Source organism: Ylistrum balloti, unplaced genomic scaffold (genome assembly GCF_031769215.1).
Source record: "Ylistrum balloti isolate Yb309-2 unplaced genomic scaffold, AGI_CSIRO_Ybal_v1 Utg369870, whole genome shotgun sequence".
NCBI classification, from domain to species: domain Eukaryota; kingdom Metazoa; phylum Mollusca; class Bivalvia; order Pectinida; family Pectinidae; genus Ylistrum; species Ylistrum balloti.
In genome coordinates this window covers 373,856-399,214 of record NW_026782013.1, presented here as the reverse complement: position 1 = coordinate 399,214, position 25,359 = coordinate 373,856, and the positions used below count along the sequence as shown (strand labels likewise).

Genomic DNA, 25,359 nt, shown 5'->3' with positions numbered 1-25,359 from the left:
AGATCCCCCATCTCATATCCAAGGGGTGAATAGTTCTTTTAACCAGCTCTGTGTAGCACTGATTATACTGCTTACAAAGCTGTAAATCTGTCTATTACTACGTCTAATTCGATATTGTGACTGCACAGCTTCTCTCATAATAATGATAGGTTGTGTATGTACTCTGAACAAAATACCATGAAGCTACAACTTGGGCTTTCAGTGATGTTCAGTGAGAAAGCCACAAGCTGCTACAAGGAGACCCTGCCTCAAAATGACCCTGTCTAATCACGGGGAGCTAATCTAGCAAACAAGCTGGAGTCTCGACTTCGACAACATGTTGCATTGTCTTTTTCAAGAACAATTTCTAGAATCATATTACTCTGACACAGTGACGTTCACATCCGTATTGTAAAACAGTCATATTGACAATCTTCATTCGCACATGAATTCAATGAATCTATGGCAAAATAAGAACAAAACAAAGATTACCATGGAGAGTTCTGAAAAAGACATGGTGTTCCGGAAGGGTAAGCGTCTTCTGTATAATTCAAGTAATATCACGTACCAAATGAGAACAAAGTGAACAACGGCGCCACCTGACATATAAACGAGCCTCATCAACCAGCATCTATGGGAACCCTGTGTTATTTTGCCCGAAAATCGTGATATTGGTAACAGGCCAGGGAATATAACATCAGTCGTGACATGTTAATGCCATTGGTCGGGATGCTTGATGTTGCTATCAAGAAATAAGAACTTACATAAGAGAAATTGAAATCATCAGGCGTCTCGTGTTAGTTTCTTTGTTAAAACGATGAAAGTGGTAGATGAGTCTGTTGTGTCCTTGATTTCCGATTCTAGTACGTATGTTTGATGGATATGGCCAATACATTTCTTATTTAAGGACAAGATGTTACTAAAGTGAACTTTAAGGACTTCGCAATGTTCACACCAAGGTAGTTGACTTCGTAAATACGTATTGATGTGTTCATGGCATTCGTTTTTATCTCTTGATTTTATTCTTGTCACGCTTACAGGTCAGGAAAGTATTCTTTGATATTTGAAAATGAACAAAACGGCCGTGTCATGACAGTCACGTATGTTCAGTTTTACTCTTGCCTTTCAGATTTCAAGGGTTTCGTGGTCTGACTGTGGGGAAATTTTAGTGCCCGGGATAAACCCATGTGGTCGGGCACATCACCCCATACATTTTTGTTTTATTTGCAATAAGAAAATTGAACTTCGGTCACCTTCCTAAAAGACATGTGCGTTACCATTCACGTATTTTAATGTCTGATGTGGTTTAAGTAGCAGATGCGACATATTATAAGGTTTATTTACAAAACTAAGACGTTTATATTGAAGAAATGGCCATTTGGCTACAGTATCGTTTTGGATCAAAGTAAAACACTTTAAGAACGGGATGGGTTTATAAAAATATCGATGTTCAATCCACACCACACCATCCATGCATGACAGTACAAATGGACATCAAATCAGTCATCGACACTAAATGACAATAATTAAAGAAAAGTTTGAAGTCTATCATTTTTACATAATGTATATTACATTTTGTGCTGGTCTGCTCCACTACACGACCATGTCTGAATTATAATGTAGTGGTTTAGGTTACAGCTGTTATGAGGCTCTACCCCCAAACCTTACCTAATCCCTCGTATTACATGAAAAGGGACATAACAATACAACCGGTGAACTTGGTGTATTGTCGTTGTATGTGACACCGACTATTTATCATATACGTCACATTCTTGTATTTCAGACGGATTCCGTTTGTTGTGAAATTAAAGATGATACCGAAGTTTTGCAAAAGGTAATTCTTATCTTTATCCTTTTCTCTATCAATCTGATATAAATCCTATAAAAGTCGTACTTGTTGTACATATCCTTGAATTACCTCTATCACTGTATTGTCCAGCAAAGCTACTTATCAGCAGATGTATTCTTTTAAACCAAATGTTCTAGTTTTTCTTAATAGACTGGTATAAAATACAAGTAATAACGTGGTGGTTGATCTGTAGAGTATTGTACAGAGATTTGAATAACCATGATATAATCAAACTGAATGTTGGTAATCGTTACATTTTTCTTTTTTTTTCAGAAACCGCTCTCTTTTTTACAAATGTGTAGTCTTCGTAATATTATTGTCATTCTCATTATGGACAGCTGGTCGGTGGACAGATTCACTTGATGGTTAGTATCTGGGTATCTCTGTAATAGTGGCCTAGCGCTATCAGAGTTAAGTCCCTTGATGTACTGTTGCAGACAGAACGACAGTACATTCAGTAAACATGCTAATTGACGGGTTTTTTAAACTTAAAGTTTAACAGCATGCCGTTTGCAACGCACAATGTATTATGGACACATTTTTTATTGACATGTCTGAATTATTTTTCAAAATTTAAATCACTTCTATTTAAGATTCTTTGAAAAAAACAAGTCGGCGAAACATACTGAATCACTATCTACAACGTACCAATTTTTCGACGAAGGGTCGAATATCGACCTGGAAAAAGACCAAACACAGGGGAATCAATGTCGCTAAGAATACACCACAACACCCTGTGCTTGTATGGTGGGCCCCAGTCTCTGGTATGAAGGATCACTTGATTACATGTGATGGCAAACAGTGTGATGTGTCGGTTAAAAGAGGGCTCAAACATGACCCAAGTGTACGAGTAAGTGCTGCTTTCACTTTAAATGTAAGCTTTCTCATCCTTAATGTCATTTGGCCAATATGATAGTGGACGTGTGATTATGTTGTGTAACTCATATGGTTTATAAATAAACTTTATTTATTTTACAACCATTCCGAAACGAGCTTTGAGCTTATATCAGTAACTTTTATTGGCTCTGATGGTAGCGCGCCAGAGGTCTTACAGTGGGAGGAAACCGGAGTACCCGGGGTAAACCCATGCGGTCGGGCAGGTGACTCAATACATTATCATATCCTTTCCGGGAATCGTACCCCGGACGCCTTGGGAAAAGGCAAGGGCGTTACCACTGCGTCACAGACCACCATATGTGCTTTGCCGAAACGATTATTAAATTGTGCAAAGAGATAATAGCTATTAGTTCACTGGAAGAGCACCTTAAGAGCAATATTGTAAACAGAATTTCACATTAAAGATTAAATATGTATTTATTGTAGGCCTTTCTTTTCTACGGAACCGAGTTCGAATTTAGCCAGTTGCCCTTACCGCGCTTTCCTCATCACCTGTGGGCACTAGAACATGATGAATCCCCCAAAAATAATGATTTCATTTTCTCACATGAGGAAGTCTTGAGCCTGTTTAATTTTACCTCAACATTTAAGGTAAGTAATCTTACGGTTACAAAGCCTACCTTCCATATGGCAGGAGTCGGCATGCCTTTGTTACAAAGCCTAACTTTCTTATGGTAGAAGTCGACACGCCTTTGTTACAAAGTTACCTGTCCTACCATATACATTTTACATAAATATTATCGGAAATATCCAAGATGCAAGAACCCCAAAATGGTTCCGATCTCAGTGAGCATGTTATAAAAACATATGTGGGAATTTGAAATAGAAGATTACATTTGCCCTGCAATTGAATTGCATTCCATCAGTCTGCCACGATTCTACCCGTTAACTGATTGTTGCATGTCGCAGTGTTGTCGTTATTACAATAGTCGTAGGCTTCACCAGGTACAGGTAGTGGTCGCAATATCATTCGTGTATTTGTTGCAACTCACTGGTATTTATCTTATAATCGTAAAATGTGACGGTTATTCACACAATTGAACTCTCCTTTATAATGTTCCTATTTTATTTGCCTCCGCTCCTGGCTTTGTGTAAGTCTGAAATGTGATTATATGAATTTTAAGGATATAGCTGTTTGATTGATCCTTGGCAAGTAGGTACTCTTCAACATCTTTCATCCCCCTAGGGTCAGACATCGGTCGGAGCACTGATGATCTATGAACGGCACACTGCCTTTTAATTTGGACATATCTTCTTTTGCAGCGGGAGTCTTCTTATCCTTTGGCGACAATGGCGCTACCTAGCGTGGAATGGCTCAAGAGTATGGAGTTCTTCCTGACGGCGAACCAGAAAAACAACCTCCAGAATGAAAAACGTCTGGCACCCGTGGTATTTGTACATAGCGACTGTAACGTGCCTTCCGGACGGGATACATATCTAAAACTTCTTCAGAAGTATGTAAAGGTCGACGTGTACGGCAGGTGTCACGCAAACAAGAAATTGCCTGACCAGTAAGTACTGCAATGTGCCAAAAATGTTATCCTGACAATTACTGACAATTTTCTTTTTAGTAAGTATCACATTACTTTGTCAGAACAACACATTTAAAATGTTCTCGATTAACATCCATATTATAATATAAGTCTGCGTACAGTAGTTACACTGTTTTTGTTAACATTTATAATGAAATCCAATCTCCCTCTTGCCCTAAACCGAACATCTCATGTATTTATTCGGTTAATGGTCGGCTTGTTTTTATCATCTACTATTAGACCCCATTCATAAATGTTACGCTAGTTTATATATTATAATCCAGTGAAAGGCTACGAAAGCGATCAATGTGAATGCGTTTTAATACCAACCAGATATAATATGATATATACTTTATTCATAATTTGTCAGTGTGCACTTTACTCGGCCAGTATGTTATGAGTTGAATACTATAAAATCATTGATAAGAAACCAACAAAAATAGGTTGATCAATAGGACTTTTTGTACTCTAGTTTACAGGGCATGGAGAAATACCAGGACAAGGCTTTCTTCCGTTTTCTGGCCCAGTACAAGTTCGCCTTCGCCTTTGAGAACGCCGTATGTGATGACTATATGACCGAAAAGTTATGGCGACCACTTCATCTAGGGGTTGTCCCGATTGTGTTTGGGTCACCAAAGGTCAAGGTATTGTTAAACTTCTTCATTATACAGACATTCTCGCTGTACAAGAACCTACAATAAAATTATATGAATGGTTTAGAAGATGTGAAATGGAAAAGGATTTATATAAGTTGTTTAACTTGTTTCAAATTCCAATTCCTCTGTATACTTTGCTATGTATTATTCGCATGTTGTTATGGAATAAAATAAAGTTTATATTAAGATGTGTCACTTTCTTGGTATTCTATTGAAAGTACAAATATAATGTGTTGTTGATTTGATCTATTGAATTGGACAGACATGAATGTTCACTGCTTTCCATACTCCTACCTGTTTCAGGAATTCCTTCCGAGTGAAAAGTCCGCTTTGGTCGTAGAAGACTTCTCTAGTGTGAGGAATCTGGGGAAAACAATCACACTACTGGATGAAAATGATTATATCTATGAAGAATATACAAGTTTCAAAAGAGAAGGTATCACCAATGAAAATCTACTGAAGATTTTAAAAGACAGAGAATGGTCTGTGAGTGGAATGGATCGTTCAAAGAAATTCCATAATCATTTCTCTGGATTTGAATGTTTCATGTGTGGAAAAATACATGAAAACATACACCGTGAGAATGAAAGGAAACCCCCTGTAATGTCTGTTGCAAGAAAGGACCATTATGGTTGCCCTAGACCAAAGAACTTCAATGATCAAGGGCAATACGTAGAGAATAATAAGGGCTATGATAGTGTTTACACAAAGTCTCTTTACAACGCCGTTGCATTTAGACATTTCTACGACACAAACAACATCACTTATACTAACAAGGATGTTACAGGTCTTGCAGATTTACTGCAGAGGCACGATCGGAAGAACTCTCTATGAGACGATCAGAAGAACTCTCTATGAGACGATCAGAAGAACTCTCTATGAGACGATCAGTAGAACACTCTCTGAGGAAATCAGAAGAACTCTTTTTTGAAACGATCAGTAGAACGCTTTATGAGACGATCAGATGAACTCTCTAAGAGACGATCAGAAGAGCTCTTTATGTTTATGAGACGATCAGAAGAACTCTTTGAGACAATCAAAAGAACTATCTATGAGACGATCAGAAGATCTTTCCATGAGACCATGAGAGTATTTGATAGGAGGTTCAACACATTAGAGTTTCCACATCAAAGAATGTCGATGAACAATATTTACGCCAATATCAAAAGCACCTAAAAAGAAACGTTTGGCATGATCCTTGTATCCTTAGACATACGGTGATGTTAGTTTCCATTGAGAAATATTGAATTTTCCTTATACGATGATGAACTGTGCACGTTCGTATCCCGGATTGTTATGTTGTTGTTAACTTTGTTCCCGTTAGAGAACGCGATATTACGTACCTGGATTGATCAGGAGCAAATAACCCTTCTAGAACAGCTTCTCTAACAGTTTTCGTGTAAATATTTTTTTATCGAATTTGAATTACTGTTTTTTGTGATGTTGCAGTTTGGAGATATCAAGAATGAAATTATTTAAAAGATACACTAAAAAATGTTTAAGAGGTAGAATGTTTTAATAGCGGATTTGAGACAAATTCAGTGTTCCATAAGTAACATAGTAGGTTGATAATGCAGTCCTTCATCCTGGAGCTTAAGTCGAGAAAAGAAATACTCGGGATAACTCTTACTTTTATCTCCATTGAATATCCCATATTGAATTTTCTATTTCAATACTCTTACCTTCCTTTTTATGTTGCACATCGCATTGCACTCACCGGCAAGCCTTACACAACCATACTTTTCTTGTTTTTTGAGATATTGCATTTCATTTTATGTAAACATCGGGTATATTTTGTGAGCTTTCAGTCAAATATACCACATTTTAAAATTATGATGGTCCATATTTCTTTCAAACTGTAATTTTGTTAGTAAACTAGAAATAACGGATTTGGAATTATCGTTTATTGTAAGAATACCCTAACATGTGCTTCGTCTCCCTACAGTTTTGTTCGGAATAACAACTTTTGTTTGCCTTAGTGCGATAGGAAACATGTGGTGTTCTGTTATTTTAAAAGATACGCTGTTTATATTTGTGCATTCCACTTCGATAAGAATGTAATTGTGTTTTTGAACCAGTGCAATATTTTTATTCTTGAAACATTACTTCTACCCCTCTTCGGAGTTTATGATATGTTTATGATTTTTTTTGTTTAAAATAAGTGCGTATTTGCGAACGTGTGTGAAATTGGATGACTTGTTAATTAATATACTACCGTGAAAATAATGAAGATGTGCGGAGTATGTATCCTGAATAAGGGAAACGGTTGGGCGTGTATGTACATAATACTAAAAATAGTTCGTTAGGGAAGGATTGTAATTACGTTAAAAGGTACATGTTGGTACTTGTATTAAATCCAAGCACTATATACTGTGATCATATCAATAAGGAAGGTTAGTCTTTTCAAACAGTTGTACGGTGAAATGAAAATCGGTTTGGCATCGTGTGACATCTCGGGGCTTGAAGACAATTTTTAGAATTCGTATTTTTGTGGGATTTCCTTTTCCTACCGTGATGCAGAAAACTAAGTTCTTTTTTAGATAAACATTTTCAGTCGATAACTATTGAAGTTATGTAAAATGTTATTTTTAAAAGTTATACGTATCGGGATTTTTTAATGCATGATTGAAACAGAGAAAAAGAACTTTATTTTTGTTATAAAACCTATATTTATTTAAGTTAATGCGCTATTTGTACATCTATCAATAAATATACACCTTGTTACCAACGATTCGGCTCAGTCTTCCTCATTGTGTCCAACAGCTATACCACTGAATTAAACAAGATATACCGGGGACGTTATAATGAACTAATGCAGTAACAATCTCCGAAGTTTTAAAGTTTATTTTGAAATTTGTCAATTAAAAACACGAATTGTGAACATATTCATGTTCAAAGATCAATAAAAATTATATATATTATATAGATATCTAATTTCTGTCAATAATACATTATCATGTTTGAAGGTATTCCTACCTACATTATCAGTTAGATAACGCGAGGCGCTATTATTGGAGAACGCAATGGACAGGTGGGTAGTGCAATAAATTAAATAAACCATGCCAATATATTGACAGAAATAAAGGATTTCTTGACGATTTGACGGTTTATTAATAAGCCATTCATGGTACGGTATGAACGCAAGTTTTCATGAATCCAAAATCACGTTAAACCTCATTAAACAATGGTGGACTTCAGCAATAATTAATTCCATTGCTTTCGTGTGAACTTATTAGCTATCGGTATGTTGTCTATTTCAAAGCCATGACATGCGACACATGCCAGGTCCTTCCCAATTTCAACATCTGCGTCTTTATTTCTCCTCCACAACTGACATTTGGCCTACCATATCCTCTTCCTCGCCATTTTCAAACGTTGCCTGTTATAGTACCTGCTGCCTGACAATGACAACAAAACCTTAAACTCCTTGGCAAATTTGATGACATTCTACTCAGAAGCTGTTTATGTTTCTCTTCCGAATAGTAGCATTACATCTTCCATGAATCAACTTTCCACTGCCAAGAAGCATTACTCCATTTCATTTCAGAATATTTTATTGATACAAACAATCAATAGAATTAGACAGCAGGCTAGAGCCGATATGTATTCTCCCTAGACAACATGGTGGTCAGACATAAACATAATACACCATAAACATACATACATACATTACACACATACAATCACTATTCAATTTTAAATTATGGGAGACAACTCTGTTATTTTTTATTAATCTTATGAATGTAAATAACTATTAACCAGCATGCATCTCATTATTGATAAAAGTTGAATTAACTATATCTATGAAAGGATATCAGTTTTTTCCAATCATATTTTGTCTTAGTTTTAGATTTGTCTTACAATTTCAATTCATGTCAGTAGATACTAAACAATGGACATTAAGGCCTTTCTGTATCATCAATATACTTAATTACAGCATCAAACAATGATTTATTGATGTGAGTGGTACAGATTTGGCAGCCATGCAAAACATAGTTTAGTTCATAGTGGTAAAGATCATGGTTGTTTAGGGTTTGTAATAAACTTTGTCTAGGGTTAATATATCTAGGACAGTCAAAAAAGAAATGTTGAGCTGTTTCAGTTGGGGTACCACATGCACAAGATGGGTCATCATAAAGATGGTCTTTATGTAGATCATGATTTAGAGAGCTGGCTGAGTTCCTTAGCTAACTGCAGGTTTTTATTCCATTTATTTGCCGTAAAATTTCCGTGTTAATACGTGATATCAAGTAAGGCTCTCATCATTGATCGCAGTCCTGTGAGACGAATCAACTTGAAACGATGCTTTCAGACAAGGCTCTTTTTTATAACAAGTCCGAGGTCTCATTGGTTGCATTTCAGTAAAAATAATATCAAACTATTCTTCAAGATATCAAGGAAAGACGAAAATAAACTTAACGTATATGTTTCCAGAAATCTTAAGTTATTTAGTGCTAGGAATTAATGTATTTGTCTAACAGTCATTATAGTATCAGAAGGAACGCCAAAGTGGTCTTAAAAATCAAACAGAATTAATGTGGTATCCTTCAGTCGTCGGTTTATCGTAAGTGATGCAGTCTTGGTTGTAAAACAGTTTAGGGTTACATTTATACCTAGCTTGTATGCACTCCTGATAAACGCTACCTGCAATATTCCGGATCAAAACTATTTAGCTTTAAGTCACGGGTTCGATCCGTAGCGGAGGCAAATGAAAAAGTGAACACATTCTATTGGCGCCCATGTGGAGAGTCGGGAGGCATACTGAAAGCAAATTAAACTTGTTCCGAAAACTTTTCTCTTCCCTCGGAAAATGTTTGAACTGTTGGAAGAATCTTAATGTTTACAATGGCCGGGATCAAACTCTGGGACCACGATGGCTTGGGCGGTAGAATTTTGGCTTAAGTACAACTCCGGTGGGGATCCGAAATGTTCCGCTGGGTGACATGCGACGGGCCTCTCGTATATGGTTCAGTAATGTGGCCACCAGGTACGATGAGGTGATTTCGTCTCAAGATCGTGGCAGTTCACAGGGCGATCAACTCGGCAGACAAATAAATCAAGTCCAGGATCCGAGAGAAGTTCTCATCCGAGCGGTATTTCGCGACTAGTATTTAAGACGCCATTGTATTGCTTAATCCTATTATGAACGACTGGAAATATTTGAAGTATCTAGTCAAACATTGTATCCAGTAGTTCATAATTCATAGTTCAAAATTAAGAAATGAAAAATGATATTCCAATGCCATAAACTGTGTCACACGATGGCATTATATTGTTTTGTCCTTACATGTATCAAGGAAGGACGGAGGGCTAATAGAGATGGTCATTCATTTGATACTAACATCATTCAGTCTTGGTTGTCATGTCATAAGTTTTAAAGTAATTTTGACTTACATTACTACATTGAATGTACATGAATCTGATATATCTATGTGTTTCATATGGTCCAAATAGCATAACAAAAGTATTTCATTTTTGTTAGCTTTGAGTAGGTTCTGATAGATTTCCATGTATTTTGACAGGAAGCATGTTTTAACATTATTTTCAAATTTAGATTTTATGTAAAAAAAAAATACCGCAATAAATGGAATCAAATATCGTTAAAAAGATGTTCAACCCATTTATCTTTCTCTGTGGATAATCTACATCAAACTGAAGTCATTAAAACTTGTTTGAAAAAGTCGTGTATCTCTAAAACTGTTTCTCTTAAAAGTCTATTTAGGTAGTATTGATTAAGTCAGTCCTCAACGTTACAGGAAGATAGGTTTCCGGTTTATAAACGCAATGACTTTGCAAGTCTAACTGGACTAAGACCACAATTAATTTCACTATATGTTTCATTGTAACATTAAAATTCATAACTAAGTCCCAAAGTTTCATCTGCAAATTTCCATTTCACCTGGCCAAGATCAACATCTGAGAAGCAAAATGTAAAAGTTTCAACCCATCATGTTGGGCATTTTCTGGAGATATACCTCCATATGTGTCACCAACGTCAATTATATACATCCGGGTCAGGGGTAAAGGTGAAAACAGGACTTTTTACACCGGATCCTGCAGCACAAAATACATGTTCAATATGAATGATTTTGAGCTATTTCAAACATTTCGGCGTAAACAGAATCAGCGTAGGTCAAATAAAACAGGAGTTATGAAGAATTGAAAAACCCCTCTCAGACTGAGATTTTAACTCAGCTTTACATACACTTTGCTGTACATATCACAGACACCAAGCGTCAGGAAAAATGAAACAGATTTTGCAATTATTAAGATATTTCAGTTCTGTAAATTGGTATATAAACTTGAATAATTCCTACATATACCTATACAAAAAAGTTTTTCAATTTCAAATTACAACTTCATTTTTTTTTGTAGAATTTAAATTTTTTTTTTCAATTACCAAATTTTAATATTAACTGAACATTTAATCTGCTTTAAAGCATTTTTCAGCTTTGATTTGGACATGAAATAATCAATAGATAACAGTGAAGACTTGCAGTAAACAATCACAGTGAATGACACCCACTGGACTAACTAACAGCCACATGTATACATACAAAGACTACCCATGCCAAAGGCAGGGGAGGGGGGTGGGGTGTTCTCTTTGGGCCTTTATGTTTACTTTTGGGGCTCTCCCTGTCTCTGAAACACCTTTGATGTTATATTATTAAACAGGCAATGATGTGTATATCACAATGACCAATCAAATGGTCAGCTTCAGTTTGATTTTTGTATTCTTAATACATCTGACTACTTCTGACTGACCACTGCTGACCACACTGCTGACCACTACTGACCATTACTGACCATTACCAATATGAAGGGAGACAGAAAGAGAAGGAACAATTAGTTCAAGCCTGGAAATGTTCCAAAGAATAAGGGCCAGGTATTTAAAGTTGAAGATCCTGAGGTACCTGTCACCAGAGAAGAGAGACCAGCTCTGACCAGAAGACTGACCACCCAGGAATTTCAGCTGATCACCAAGCCCAGTCCTGACGGCCTTTCCCTGGTAACAACAGATACTGGAGACAGACCTTGTCCAACATGGATACTACGGCCGGCAACTGTTACAGCTGAAGAATCCAACTCTGAGCCTGTAATAGAAGGAAACCGGATCATCGACATAGTGTTGATGGTGAAAATGTGGAACACCATCATCAGACTTCACGCCGGACAACCAAACACTACATCATGCATGGTACCGGAGTTTGAACTGGACACCGAGCGGAAAAGGGCTCTGGGATGGAGTTGTGCTGTCCGATGTAATAAATGCCAGAACAGATCTCCACTGTACAAACTACATAGAGAGGCAGACACGGATAAGCCCGGACCAAAGCCAGCCCTTGTCAACAAGTACCTGCCTTCAGCTTTGTGTGGCCAGGCTGTCAGCACCAAAGGAGCCACGTTACTTCTCGGACACCTGAATATACCTGCAGGAGCCAAGAGTGGAGTGCAGCGACAGGCAAATCAAGTGTCCAAGGACATTACTGCCCTCAACAAAAAGGACATGTCCGAGAAGACCAGACTGGTGGTGGAGGCCAACACCCTGAGAGGAGATGATTCCCCGAGCACCATCGGACTAGCTGTGGATGGGCGGTACAACAGTACATCATTTGGAAGTGCTAAGAAGCCAGGGATGAATGCCTCACAGGGGTCAAGTCTGGGTATCGAGACATCTACCCCTAAGAAGTGGATACTTGGACGTGCCCTCCACAACAAACTTTGCTGGACAGGAGCTTGGCTGAGAGGGAAAGGATATGATGTCACCTGATCACTGTGTCATTAGGTTTGAATACAACTGCTTCTTCAATCAAGTAGGGAGGTCAAACATAAACTTAATCAACTCAGCTCAGAGGAAATATATCAACGCCACCACCAATACAAACCTGCTGTCAAGAAAAGAAGTATGTTGTTGTTAGCAGAACAGCACAAGCAGCATGCGAAAAGGTCCAGGTCCGCTCGGAAGTCTGACTACAGGAGAGGTCAGCTAGATCCCAACATCCATCCATGTAGGGGAGACAACCGACCTCAGGACCACCTGTATTGAGAAGAAGAGGTGACAACAAATTTATTAGAGACATGTCAACAATCAGAAAAAAAAACACAAAATAATGTAACAACAACAGCAACAACAACAACAAAATATATGACTACCTAATGAGGGAACCTCCACGTGGTGGTAGTCGGACAATGTTGTATACATCAGTGTACAATAGCTAATACCCTCAAATCAATAAAAACTCAATTACATTTTCAAATTCAACATGCAGTCACTGAACCCTAAATGACCATAACACACATTTGAATTTAAACAGTACTGCCTGTTATTATTTACAAAATGAGGTTCTGAACTTATGTGCTCTACATTTAAACATAAACTATTATGACAGAGATGGGAACAGTCCAGATCACTTGACAATTCTAAATTTTCAGAAAAACAAATAAAAGCAAGTCTGTGTGCATGTTTCTTTTTCCATTTTAAATCACTGGGGTCCTTAAATGACAGAATTCCATATTTCCCTGTCCTTGTTACAGGTCCAATCCAAATCCTACACAAGCCATTATCTGGGCTAACCACAGAATTTTCTAAGATCTTGTACTTGTATAATTTGAAAAAAATCCTCCATCTTAACTTTTAAAAATCTGGCGTAGGAATACACAAGAACACAAATATGCTAATTTGATGTTATTTATAGATGTCCTGATCACTCCAGAAAATAAAGTTTAAAAATTTTCTAAAAATTTAATTCAATTAAAATTTTAATTATAATCGAAGTGATGAATTAAAAATTATTTCACTACCTAATCAGTCATGAAATATAGAACAACCATGCCAATTTGTATGAGAATCGGTCAAAAAATGTGGGTATGAGAAATAAAAACATGGATTTTTAGGCATGTCATTAAGGACTAAGACCACAATTAATTTCACTATATGTTTCATTGTAACATTAAAATTCATAACTAAGTCCCAAAGTTTCATCTGCAAATTTCCATTTCACCTGGCCAAGATCAACATCTGAGAAGCAAAATGTAAAAGTTTCAACCCATCATGTTGGGCATTTTCTGGAGATATACCTCCATATGTGTCACCAACGTCAATTATATACATCCGGGTCAGGGGTAAAGGTGAAAACAGGACTTTTTACACCGGATCCTGCAGCACAAAATACATGTTCAATATGAATGATTTACACACTGACAGCTAGATTATCATCTCTATAACACATCTACAGCAAATTTATAGGCAAACATCCAATTCAAAGAGGCATATTATTTTTTTCCCAAATACACATACATTTTTTAGGGACCTCATTCGTGGGTACTGAACCCGGAAGTATTTAATTGTGGTCTTAGTCCAACTTGCATTTTCAAGGGAGACAATCAATGAAACGTCATCATTCCTAACAAGCCGAACTGAGATGTTTCTGCTGTTTCTATTGGCTGCTCCATGTTTGCGACTAGTTGTTGAAAATGTATTTCATTCCATCACTCTTGACAAAATAAAGTACAAACAGTGCACATTTTATGTGTAAAAAAATATTTCGATTTCAGGTATTGCCAATATTCTTTCATGATATTTTTATGTCGAACTATCTTGTATTTTGGTCCAAGGAACCTTACCTATTTCAGCCAATCAAATTGGTCCTTGCAACAAAATTCTACTTCCTGTAACATGTAAAACAAAATGGATGGGAATAAGGACGAAAGCGAGCGATGTATATCGCTTGCGAAGAAGTATTTGGCCGATGGAGAGAAATCAAAAGCTTTAAAATTCCTCAATAAAGCAGAACGGCTTTATCCTTCACAAAAAGCGAAAGGTAACCATTATGTTCTCTTAGTATTTAATCTAAAGTTAAGTCGTAAATTATGATATCGTCAGCGATCACGTATCGGCTTCGGTGTGTTTTTTCATGTATTGAGAGTGTGTGTTGTTTCGGTGACCACATAGTTAAATGTTGAATGGATTTCGGTAAAATGTCATAGTTTTAATGTTTAGAAACATGACAAAATTGTATTTATATGTATGCGCGATGTTATACGCAACCGTTTCTTAGTGTTGAAATGTTCTCTAATTATTCAATGATCTGATGATTAGTCTTGTTTTGGTAAATCGTCTCATTAAATGACTATTGCGTAAAATTTGATCTCATCAACAAGAACGGAGGACGAATCGTCCCCACAATCAACCATGACATTAAAAAGATACAATACATGTGTCGTTTATGATAAAGGAGAATGACAACTCATTGTGCATTGTCAGTATAATATATTTAATGTTCCCAGTATATTAGCTCTAGTGGAGATCTGTGATAGCACCATCAATCAGTCTCAGTTTGATGTTCACAAGCAAGAACATGGACAGTATAATACATCCCATGACTGAAGACAAAGGTTTGACCCCAGTAATCACTGTATCTGTATATTTGCAATGCAGGGTTGTTACGGACATATTATGCATTTGGGGGAGGGATGCTTGTTACTTTTTGTTGCTTTAGGCCACTGACTTTGTCGTTGGTTTTAAGGTGTCATGAAGTTCAACATGTTTGCTATGCAACTAGTCTATTATCATTCACAAAGTGTTAACATTAACTATAGTCTACAAAAAATTGCAATGGGTACTAGATACAAAGGGAATCTCAAGACGTGCAGTCATAAAGATGACTAATCATATCCTATTTGCCTTGCCCTTGGTATTTATTCAACAACTACCTTATCCTTAATGATGGGATGATGAGCGGATGTAATCAATTATCTAATTATTTAACCTCATCAGATGTGATGTTCAATACTTATTTGTCATAATTGATCATGGAATCTTTTTAATATAACAAAAAGATAATTAATATGTGTTGTAATAAAGATATCAATTGCCATTAACATTAATTCTTATGCAAATTCTAGATGATGTATTGTAGGAATAAATTACCAAAAATAGGGGGAAAAGTAAAATTTTACTGTTACAGAGAATACATTCACTTCCTATGAATACTGGACACACTGTCATCCAATTATGTTATCAATTAAGTTTATTGAAAATGCCATTCTTTATCCCCCCTCCCACTATGTTTGTCTGTGTTTAAGACATCTGAAGAACATTTTAACATATTCAACCTATTGATTTCAGTGACAGCATAGTGTCATCAAATACTATTAGCTAATGGTCAATGGTCACTTTTGTAGTTCAAATGATTCATATCATTCTGACATTTTATCAACTTTCTTGTATTGATCAGGGATAGATGGATTATTGACTCCAGTCTGAAAAGAGTAAGAGTACAAGATAGGTAATGAAATCATACATATAATTTCCTGATGAGGAGTGATGTATATCTTTGCGAGCTATGCTCTCTGTGATTGACAAAAGTTCAGTTAAAACAGAACCCCCTCCCCCAACAAAAACAAAGTGTAAAGAGTGTTATTTATTGATCTATAGACTATTGCCTGTATTAGTAGCCTCAATGTTATCATTCGTCAATCACTCTTCAACCATATTTTGCACATTGTTGTGTAAGATGATGTAATGATATTCTCCTTTATTTCCTTAGAATTGATGGAACAAATTAGCACAATGAATGGAACAACTGCAGGAAAAAAAACACATGCTGAAGAAAGCACAAAAGAAAATGTTCGACAGAGGAGAGGAAGTACAGGAAGGGGTGCCTCAGAGGAAAACCAAGGAGAGTCTGATACAGTAGAAAGGAGTTACACACAAGAACAGATAGAGGCAGTCAAGAGGTGATTATTAGTTTTGTCATACTCAGTCACTCACATCTTAACATCTTCATTTGAAAATCGTTGATATCTTATCTTATATGGTTAACTGCTATCCAGGATTTAATGTATCTGTCACATACAGGTTGATAGCGAGACTTATTTCATCACAATATGCCAATCAATTTTAAGTATGTGTATTGTCTGGCCATGTCTGTTATAAAAAATGATCTGAAATAAATATACCTGTGTTTTTTCCTTTTTCAGAATAAAGAAATGTAAAGATTATTATGATATACTGGGGGTTCAAAAAGATGCCACAGAAAATGACTTAAAGAAGGCATATAGAAAACTAGCTTTACAAATGCATCCCGACAAGAACAAAGCCCCAGGAGCAACGGAAGCATTTAAAGGTAATTCCCTGAATTCACAGTAAATGTGTTTTTTTACGTCAATTTGGCCTACAAGATACTCTTTAAAGCTTTTTGTTAGCCCACCATCATCAGATTGTGAGCTTTTCAAATCACCCTATATCTGTCGGTCGGTTTGTCTGTCCAATATTTGTTATTGCTTTTTCTTGAGAACTATTGCATAGATCTTTCTCAAATTTTATATGTAGGTTCCCCTTGACCCCAAGTTGTGCCCGTTTGATTTTGGGACTTATCGGGAAAAACAAAATGGCTGACAGACAGCCTTCTAGGATTTTACTTAGTAAAGTTTGTTATATTTTTTATTTAAGAAGTGCTGAATGGATCTCTCTCAAATTGCATATGTAGGTCCCCCTTGGTCCCTAGTGCCCATTTGATTATGGGACTGATCAGAAAAAAACTAAACGGCTTCCAGCTGACCATCTTGGATTTGGCAGTTAAAGATTATTATTGCTATTTCTTCAAAGGATTAATGTTCAAAATTCATTAAGAGCAAAAACAGTTGTTTACTAAACATGCCATGTAATTTTTGGTTTAAATTTGCATGTTCATGCAAACACATTTAATATTCTAACTAGCAGGAATGCAAACTGGAAAATATTTACATGTTCGATGCACTGAAAATGATATTTTATTTTGTTACAGCGATCGGTAATGCCTTTGCTGTCCTCAGTGACGCTGATAAAAGAAAAAAATATGATTTGTATGGTCCTGAGACTGACACAACTACAGAATCTCGGAGAGGTTACCATCATGACTACTCACACGGTTTTGAAGGCAAGTTTTACATATTTATTATAATCCTTTTACTTCCCCATAACAATGGTTTATTGGCTAACATATTAGAACAATACAGAACTTGATTTTAGAGCCTCTTCAAAAGTTAAATTCTGCCAGCAAATGGTAGGCTCTCCCAAGATAGGTACAAAATAAAAGCTGATTTTTTATCTTGCCATTGCCAGAAATTGATTTTTATGTTAACCCGACATTAAATCTTAAAATTTATCAAGGACGTTATTATAAGTATAGAAGGTCTTAGACTGAAGCCTACCTTTTAGTTATAGTATTATCACTACAAATACAGTATTGTTTACATATTTATATAATGCTACACATTTTGCCTATCATTTTGACAGCTTTAATTATGTGGTTGTAGTTCTGTGATAATCATGATTAAATGACTGTTACAGGTGACATTTCTCCAGAAGAATTGTTTAACATGTTTTTCGGGGGAGGATTTCCTACAAGTAAGTTATTTCTTGATGCTTTTATTTGTTAGCTATCCGCCTATGAACAATATCATCAGTTAGTTGATACCAACAAATGTTTGTGGAAAACAGGATCTGAAAATGTTTTGTAAATTAACTAGTTGTCTGTAACAGCATCCTAGGCGTTGATTATCCTGTTCATGTTTGTGCTTTATTTTACTAATTATATGTATATAGCAGATCAGAATGATTTTGTTGTGTTTCAGAGAACTGGTGAGCCATTATTCACTTTGCCTCTCAAACAGATTAAGTCAGATAGAATATCTTGAGATTGATGTGGTTGGCATACCTTCTAAATTTAATCACTTACCTACCCTGCTATCAGTGTTATAACACCAATAAATTCTTGGGAAGATGTGTAATGTAAACTAGTGGAATTGTGGATGGATGTAGATTCCTTTTGTTTTCATTGTAATGTCGAATCTTTGTAGTGTCATATGCATAGTGACATCACAAAGAAAAGGATATAGATTGAGAACATTTTCAATTTAAATTTGGTATCAGTCTAGTAAAATCACAATTGTTATGATTGATATAAATACTTTTCACCTTTATAGATTTCTGAAAATGTTGGTATCTCTTTGATGTTTTCAGACCATGTATACACAACACACCGACCAAGGCATGCACAGCATCATCAGCACCACCACCGTGCTACCAATGTATCCAACGATGTAAGTCATTTATTGGTGTATTATAGAGGTCTAGTGATGTAAATGTAGAAATAATGATGTAAGCCTATAACAGTGTTTTGTCGGTTTAATATCTGTCTTATTGTTTAATAATTTTAAGTCTGTCACAGTATATAATAGGTTTTAAGTCTGTAACAGTATATAATAGGTTTTAAGTCTGTAACAGTATATAATAGATTTTAAGTCTGTAACAGTTTATAGTAGGTTTTAAGTCTGTAACAGTATATAGTAGGTTTTAAGTCTGTAACAGTTTATAGTAGGTGTTAAGTCTGTAACAGTATATAATAGGTTTTAAGTCTGTAACAGTATATAATAGGTTTTAAGTCTGTAACAGTTTATAGTAGGTTTTAAGTCTGTAACAGTTTATATTAGGTTTTAAGTCTGTAACAGTATATAATAGGTTTTAAGTCTGTAACAGTTTATAGTAGGTTTTAAGTCTGTAACAGTATATAATAGGTTTTTAAGTCTGTAACAGTATATAGTAGGTTTTAAGTCTGTATTAGTATATAATAGATTTTAAGTCTGTAACAGTATATAATAGGTTTTAAGTCTGTAACAGTCGGTAACAGTTTATAGTAGGTTTTAAGTCTGTAACAGTATATAATAGATTTTAAGTCTGTAACAGTATATAGTAGGTTTTAAGTCTGTAACAGTTTATAATAGATTTTAAGTCTGTAACAGTATATAGTAGGTTTTAAGTCTGTAACAGTATATAGTAGGTTTTAAGTCTGTAACAGTATATAATAGGTTTTAAGTCTGTAACAGTATATAATAGATTTTAAGTCTGTAACAGTATATAATAGGTTTTAAGTCTGTAACAGTATATAATAGGTTTTAAGTCTGTAACAGTATATAATAGGTTTTAAGTCTGTAACAGTATATAGTAGGTTTTAAGTCTGTAACAGTTCATAGTAGGTTTTAAGTCTGTAACAGTTTATAGTAGGTGTTAAGTCTGTAACAGTATATAATAGGTTTTAAGTCTGTAACAGTTTATAGTAGGTTTTAAGTCTGTAACAGTATATAGTAGGTTTTAAGTCTGTAACAGTATATAGTAGGTTTTAAGTCTGTAACAGTATATAATAGATTTTATGTCTGTAACAGTATATAGTAGGTTTTAAGTCTATAACAGTGTATGGTAGGTTTTATGTCTGTAACAGTAAATAGTAGGTTTTAAGTCTATAACAGTGTATAATAGATTATTATAAGTCTGTAACAGTTTATTATAGGTTTAAGCCAGTAATAATACATAGAAGTCCCATTGATATTTATCTGTAATGGAAATTAAAAAAGTTTAAGTACTGGTTCAGAAAATCAGCTTAATGTTAATTTTAACAGTGTTTGGTTATTAACATAGAGCATGGTACCCTTGTTAAAATATCTAAAAAAATACTTGTATTTGATATGAACTGATGGATCATTTGTTTCTGTTATAGGGGAGCTACACTTTACTACTGCAGTTAACGCCAATAATCTTACTAGTCCTTCTATCCCTTCTTAGTAGTTTCTTTGTCAGCGATCCACTGTTCAACATGCATAAAACAGAGTAAGTGATGAAACTTTTATAAATGCTGACTAAACCCATTAATCTGGATTGTCACATTATATTCGAAATTTTAAGTTTTCGAAATTTGTAATTGTTTTTTAAAGTCTGTTACAAAGAAATCATTTTATATGCATATAATGTTTTCTGGCTTTTCCTTCATTTATTTTAAAGGATCCAACTCAAATATTTCAAAACATTGTAATAGAGTGTTACATAAAATTTACTATTGTCTTTACTTATATATAAAAACATGGTTTTCTTTGTAGAAAATATGCTGTTCAGAGAAAAACAGGAAATCTTCAAGTTCCATATTATGTAAAAAGAGATTTTCGAGTTGAATTCAAGAGTGATTTACGGCGTTTAGAACGACAAGTAGAGGAAGAGTATATATCATCATTACGCCAAAACTGTTGGCGAGAGAGAAGCTATAGTAAGTATAAAGATGGCAAGGAAACCTCATTGGTAACATTGAATACATAAATTAACATGACCAGGAAGTACAAGTATATAACCTTCAGTATGTCCTATATACATCTTCATGTTAGTGGAGTGGAGTGTCATGGTGAATTCAGAGTTAATTCTGATTGATCAACCTTTAGACCTTGTTAGGTTGCCATCAAATTTTGTGTAACATGACGCTATGAACAATGCAATTAAATGTTCTTTTGATAGATATTGACAACCAATTCAGTCTAATATGTCTGCAATAATAAATAAGATCTCACCAGACCAGGCAATAATTTGTGGCTTCTCAATGCCTATAAACATTTTTTGATGCTCTCATGCCTAAAGCATAAAATGGTAGGTTAATTGATCATATTAGATACACATTAAGACATATTTTCTTTACTTCAGTTTTAGGTATAATTTGAAAACATTACCGAAGACTTTATTGCAGCAATTTGAAGAGGGCAGAAGGTTTTAACATGTAGCTTAAGAGTTCTTGTATATACAAAATGAGTTGGTGAATCAGTAGTTTGGCCTTTAATACCCTTGTATTTCACTGAAAATTTTCCTAAATGTACAAAATCCTTTTTTTTTCAGAAGAGAACATGCTATGGCGAGCCAGGAATTATGCAGATGGAAAATTATATGAAAAAGCTAGTAATTTAGAGACTCCTTCATGTGATCAGTTGAACAAGATATATTCTTCATGATACCTCTTGTTAAACAAGTGAGATCGGAATGTCATGTTGGTTTCCTTTTTTCTTCAATTTCCCTGTGATGACAGAATGGAACTATTGGTTCATGTGGCCCTAACGACCAACCCATGGAGTTGTGAATTCTTGATGACATGTAACATGTCAATTTGGAATTTTATGGTTATCAGAGACTTGATATACAGATATTTAGATGTAGTTAATGGGACAAAATCATTAAAGATAAGGTTTTGGAATGATGTATAACACAACTATTATAAAATCATGATGGAAGACAAGATTTTCTACACGATATTTTAACTTCGCTATCAATTATTAGCTAGATTTCTCCTACTAGAGTTATATATAGATTGACTTTAAATACAAGTTTAAGCATTTGAAAAATTCCTTCACTTATTCTAAGTGAATGCAGCCCTATAAAGGATTTGTCATAATTTAGAGCAAAAATTCCACTTGCAGGATCAATGAATGATTATAAAATACAAAATGTGTTATAGATCAAAAATACAAAATGTGTATATGTGGATGGTTTGTAGTTTAAAATAATTGTAAAAGTAATTGTAATTGTACACACTAAACCTTCAATATATCTTTTGTGTACCTAATAACCTGAGATCATTATATTATATAGCCACATCTGATATATCAGGTCACATGACTTTTTTTCCAGTAGGAAATTAAAGTTGTTTTGATTGATATGTCATATTACATAAATTAACAAATATGACAATTTTGGTAGCCTATCTGTACTTTCATCATGTTGTCATGAGCAACATAATGTGACTTTAAACTATATATCTTTGTAATTTCTTTTATAATAATAATTGTAAGATGAACCTCATAGTGCGTTCATGTTGAGATAAATATCTGGTAGGGCACATTGTTTCTGGTAACTTTAAAATATTGGATGTGTTATTGAATGTCAGGGATTCTCCTTACTTGTCCAGAGTGTGCGACCTATATGTTTTGTGTGAATGTTGAGCGATGTGAGAACCAGTGTGGTCTGTGTGTATTGGGATTGTCTTACTGACTGTGATGTTGGTACGTAGCTTACAGAAGAAAATGATATACACATGTAAATATGAAGTGCTTGAGTCACTTGCGACAGTACTTGTTACATTAGTAACATTATATGTTGTCATGAATCGTTAGCATTTATATTTGATTTGGTGACTGACACATGTACAAGGAACTTCTTAATTTGGAGAGTTTCTTTTATAGGACATAAACTACTCTTTCTTTTAATTTTTGAGTTGGTAAATCATAAGAGTTTGATGTTTTGTTGTAATGTGCCTGGATATGCAACTAAACTTCCATTATTTACTTTCTTGCAGTAAAGATGTATACTTTTATAAATGTATATATGTATTATACCTTGAGCTAGTATTTTGCAAGGGGTTCTGCAAATATTAATCTGATACGATAACTTACTATCATATGAGGCATTCCAGTTTTTACTCAAATTCATTGGGCTCAAAATCAGAAAAAAATGAAAGACTAAACAGATACTTGGAATATAGGTATATAAACAGATCTAAATGGCATCCTGGCCATGGATAGCGCAGGCTTTATGATTTACTGAATATTTGAATGTATGTGAACATTGGATGTGAATATTGTGTTGATAAATAAAAATGTGCGTATAATAACAGAAAAAAGGTAACGTTTTTCAGAGAAAGTTAATATATGATATTTTCATTATCCTTTGTGTTGTTTTCAATTAATTTTTGTACATATGAAAGCTGTTTCTATTTATGAATGTCAGTGTCAGTAGTGGTGTGTTTATTATTAGTGCAATTGTCCATTCAGCAGTGTTAAACTGTCTGAAATTAGAATTGTAACAGCAATTTACCTTATCATATTGTATTATGCAAAATTGCACAAGAACCAAATGTGTGTTTATGTTTACCTCCTCTACGTAGAGGAAATATTTGACACACTTGAACAGTCATTGGCAAAACTAAAAATGAGACTTTTAATGAATAGAAAAAATTCAGACCTACAAAAGGTATCGATTGATCAAAACAAGACAAAATTTCCATTTCGTTATATGAATAATATTTGATCAACTTCTTAGATATGTAAACGAGGCTGTCATAGTTCAACCTCGCTTGTTTCATTAACCAACTTATTCAAAGTAGGAATCATCATTTAATGTGAGTTCTATCATTATTTAATGTAAGTTCTATCGTTATTTAATATGACTTCTATCGTTATTGAAGGTGAAAACTATCATTGATTAATGCAAATTCTATAGAAAAGTCACAGCAGGCTAAAAACTGGACATCAGTTAAATTCGATGAGAATTGCTTCTTGGGGTTTTAAAATAGAAATGTTTTTTAAACAGATTTTAATTGAAGACACAAGTTTTATAGTAGCTCTCAGAAATACATTTTTCTTCATGGTAACTATATCAGTTTTCCATAAAAAATTGTTTCATACTACATTTTAGGGCTATTCTTAAATTAAATGTGCAGTGCAGATGAGAAGCATCTATAGTTTTTTGTAATATATTCCTTAAGTCATTTAATGTTGGATGGTGTCTGATCAGTTAATTCTGGAATAGCTCTTCCAAATTTTGTTAAATAGAGGAATGATTTTTTTTCCTCCGTATGAAATCCTCACTATTAGGTTGTTGATGTTTCAGTAAGAAAGCTTACTTTGTATTACATGGATTTCCTTGGTTAACTGTTTGTACCTAGTAATACAAGTATTTAGGCAGTCACTTTTCATTGTAAATGGATTTTATGGAAAAAATTTGGCACTCAAATCATACTTAACAGTGAGTTTAATACATGTAATTTCTACATTAAGTTCAACTTATATGTACACAAAGTAAACATGGACACATATATGTACTTGATATAGATCTTAAATTATTCAGTCTGCCATGTGTTTTCCTTTTGCTGTGGAATTTGTATGGCTAAGTTTTTTACACTATCAAATATAAATAACATTTTACAGAAACATTGAATATGTACAAAATATTGTTATTAACCCTAGTGGGGTCGGTACAATCTTAAAAGGTACGTGTACATAGAGCACATGTATATATCTCGCCATCAACGTACCTTAGTGATTGTGTATGTTTGATGTTTCTTATCCACCCTATGTTTACAGTGTTGATTCACTGTCAATAAACTACACTCCAGAATCGTAATACTTTTGTGTTGTTATTGTGAACAGATCCGGAGATTCACCCTCTGATTGAGTGTGATGTCATAACAGGGACAATGACATTGTCAAGAATTGTCTGCTTTCATTTGATATTTTCCTCCATATTTTTAGCCCACCATCATCAGATGGTGGGGTATTCAAATCGCCCTGCCGTCCGTGGTTCGTCCGTCCGTCCGTGAACAATTCTTGTTACCGTTATTTCTTGAAAAGTACTGGATGGATCTTTCTCAAATTTCATATGGAGGTTCCCCTTGGTCCCTAGTTGTGCATAGTACTTGGTACTTGTTAAATTGTAACTTTTCTGAGTTCTGTGATAAAAAGTTTCTTAAAAACTTCTAAAAGACTTGTTTCATACAATCTTATATGAAATGAAAACTCATTAAAGTTGTTTGTATATTAGTAATTTAACTGTCCGCAAGTAATCCCAACTCTTAGTCAGGGCTTTTGTGTTTTGTGTTCTGTA

The 25,359-nt window shown here is 34.7% G+C and overlaps 2 protein-coding genes across 2 annotated transcripts; both read left to right on the top strand.

Moving 5' to 3' along the window:
* The first annotated feature begins 472 nt into the window (after nucleotides 1-472).
* Nucleotides 473-5,860, top strand: LOC132545972 (alpha-(1,3)-fucosyltransferase 10-like). Its single transcript, XM_060209655.1, has 8 exons — nucleotides 473-509; nucleotides 887-938; nucleotides 2,102-2,193; nucleotides 2,422-2,678; nucleotides 3,152-3,316; nucleotides 3,989-4,236; nucleotides 4,730-4,901; nucleotides 5,217-5,860. The coding sequence occupies exons 1-8, from the start codon at nucleotides 473-475 to the stop codon at nucleotides 5,745-5,747; spliced, it is 1,554 nt and encodes a 517-aa protein (XP_060065638.1). The 3' UTR covers nucleotides 5,748-5,860.
* Nucleotides 5,861-14,601: 8,741 nt separating this feature from the next.
* Nucleotides 14,602-24,879, top strand: LOC132545975 (dnaJ homolog subfamily B member 14-like). Its single transcript, XM_060209658.1, has 9 exons — nucleotides 14,602-14,734; nucleotides 16,463-16,652; nucleotides 16,896-17,041; nucleotides 17,702-17,833; nucleotides 18,247-18,303; nucleotides 18,919-18,998; nucleotides 20,450-20,559; nucleotides 20,826-20,989; nucleotides 21,604-24,879. Exons 1-9 carry the CDS (start codon nucleotides 14,602-14,604, stop codon nucleotides 21,714-21,716), a joined length of 1,125 nt encoding a protein of 374 aa, XP_060065641.1. The 3' UTR covers nucleotides 21,717-24,879.
* The last annotated feature ends 480 nt before the right edge of the window (nucleotides 24,880-25,359 follow it).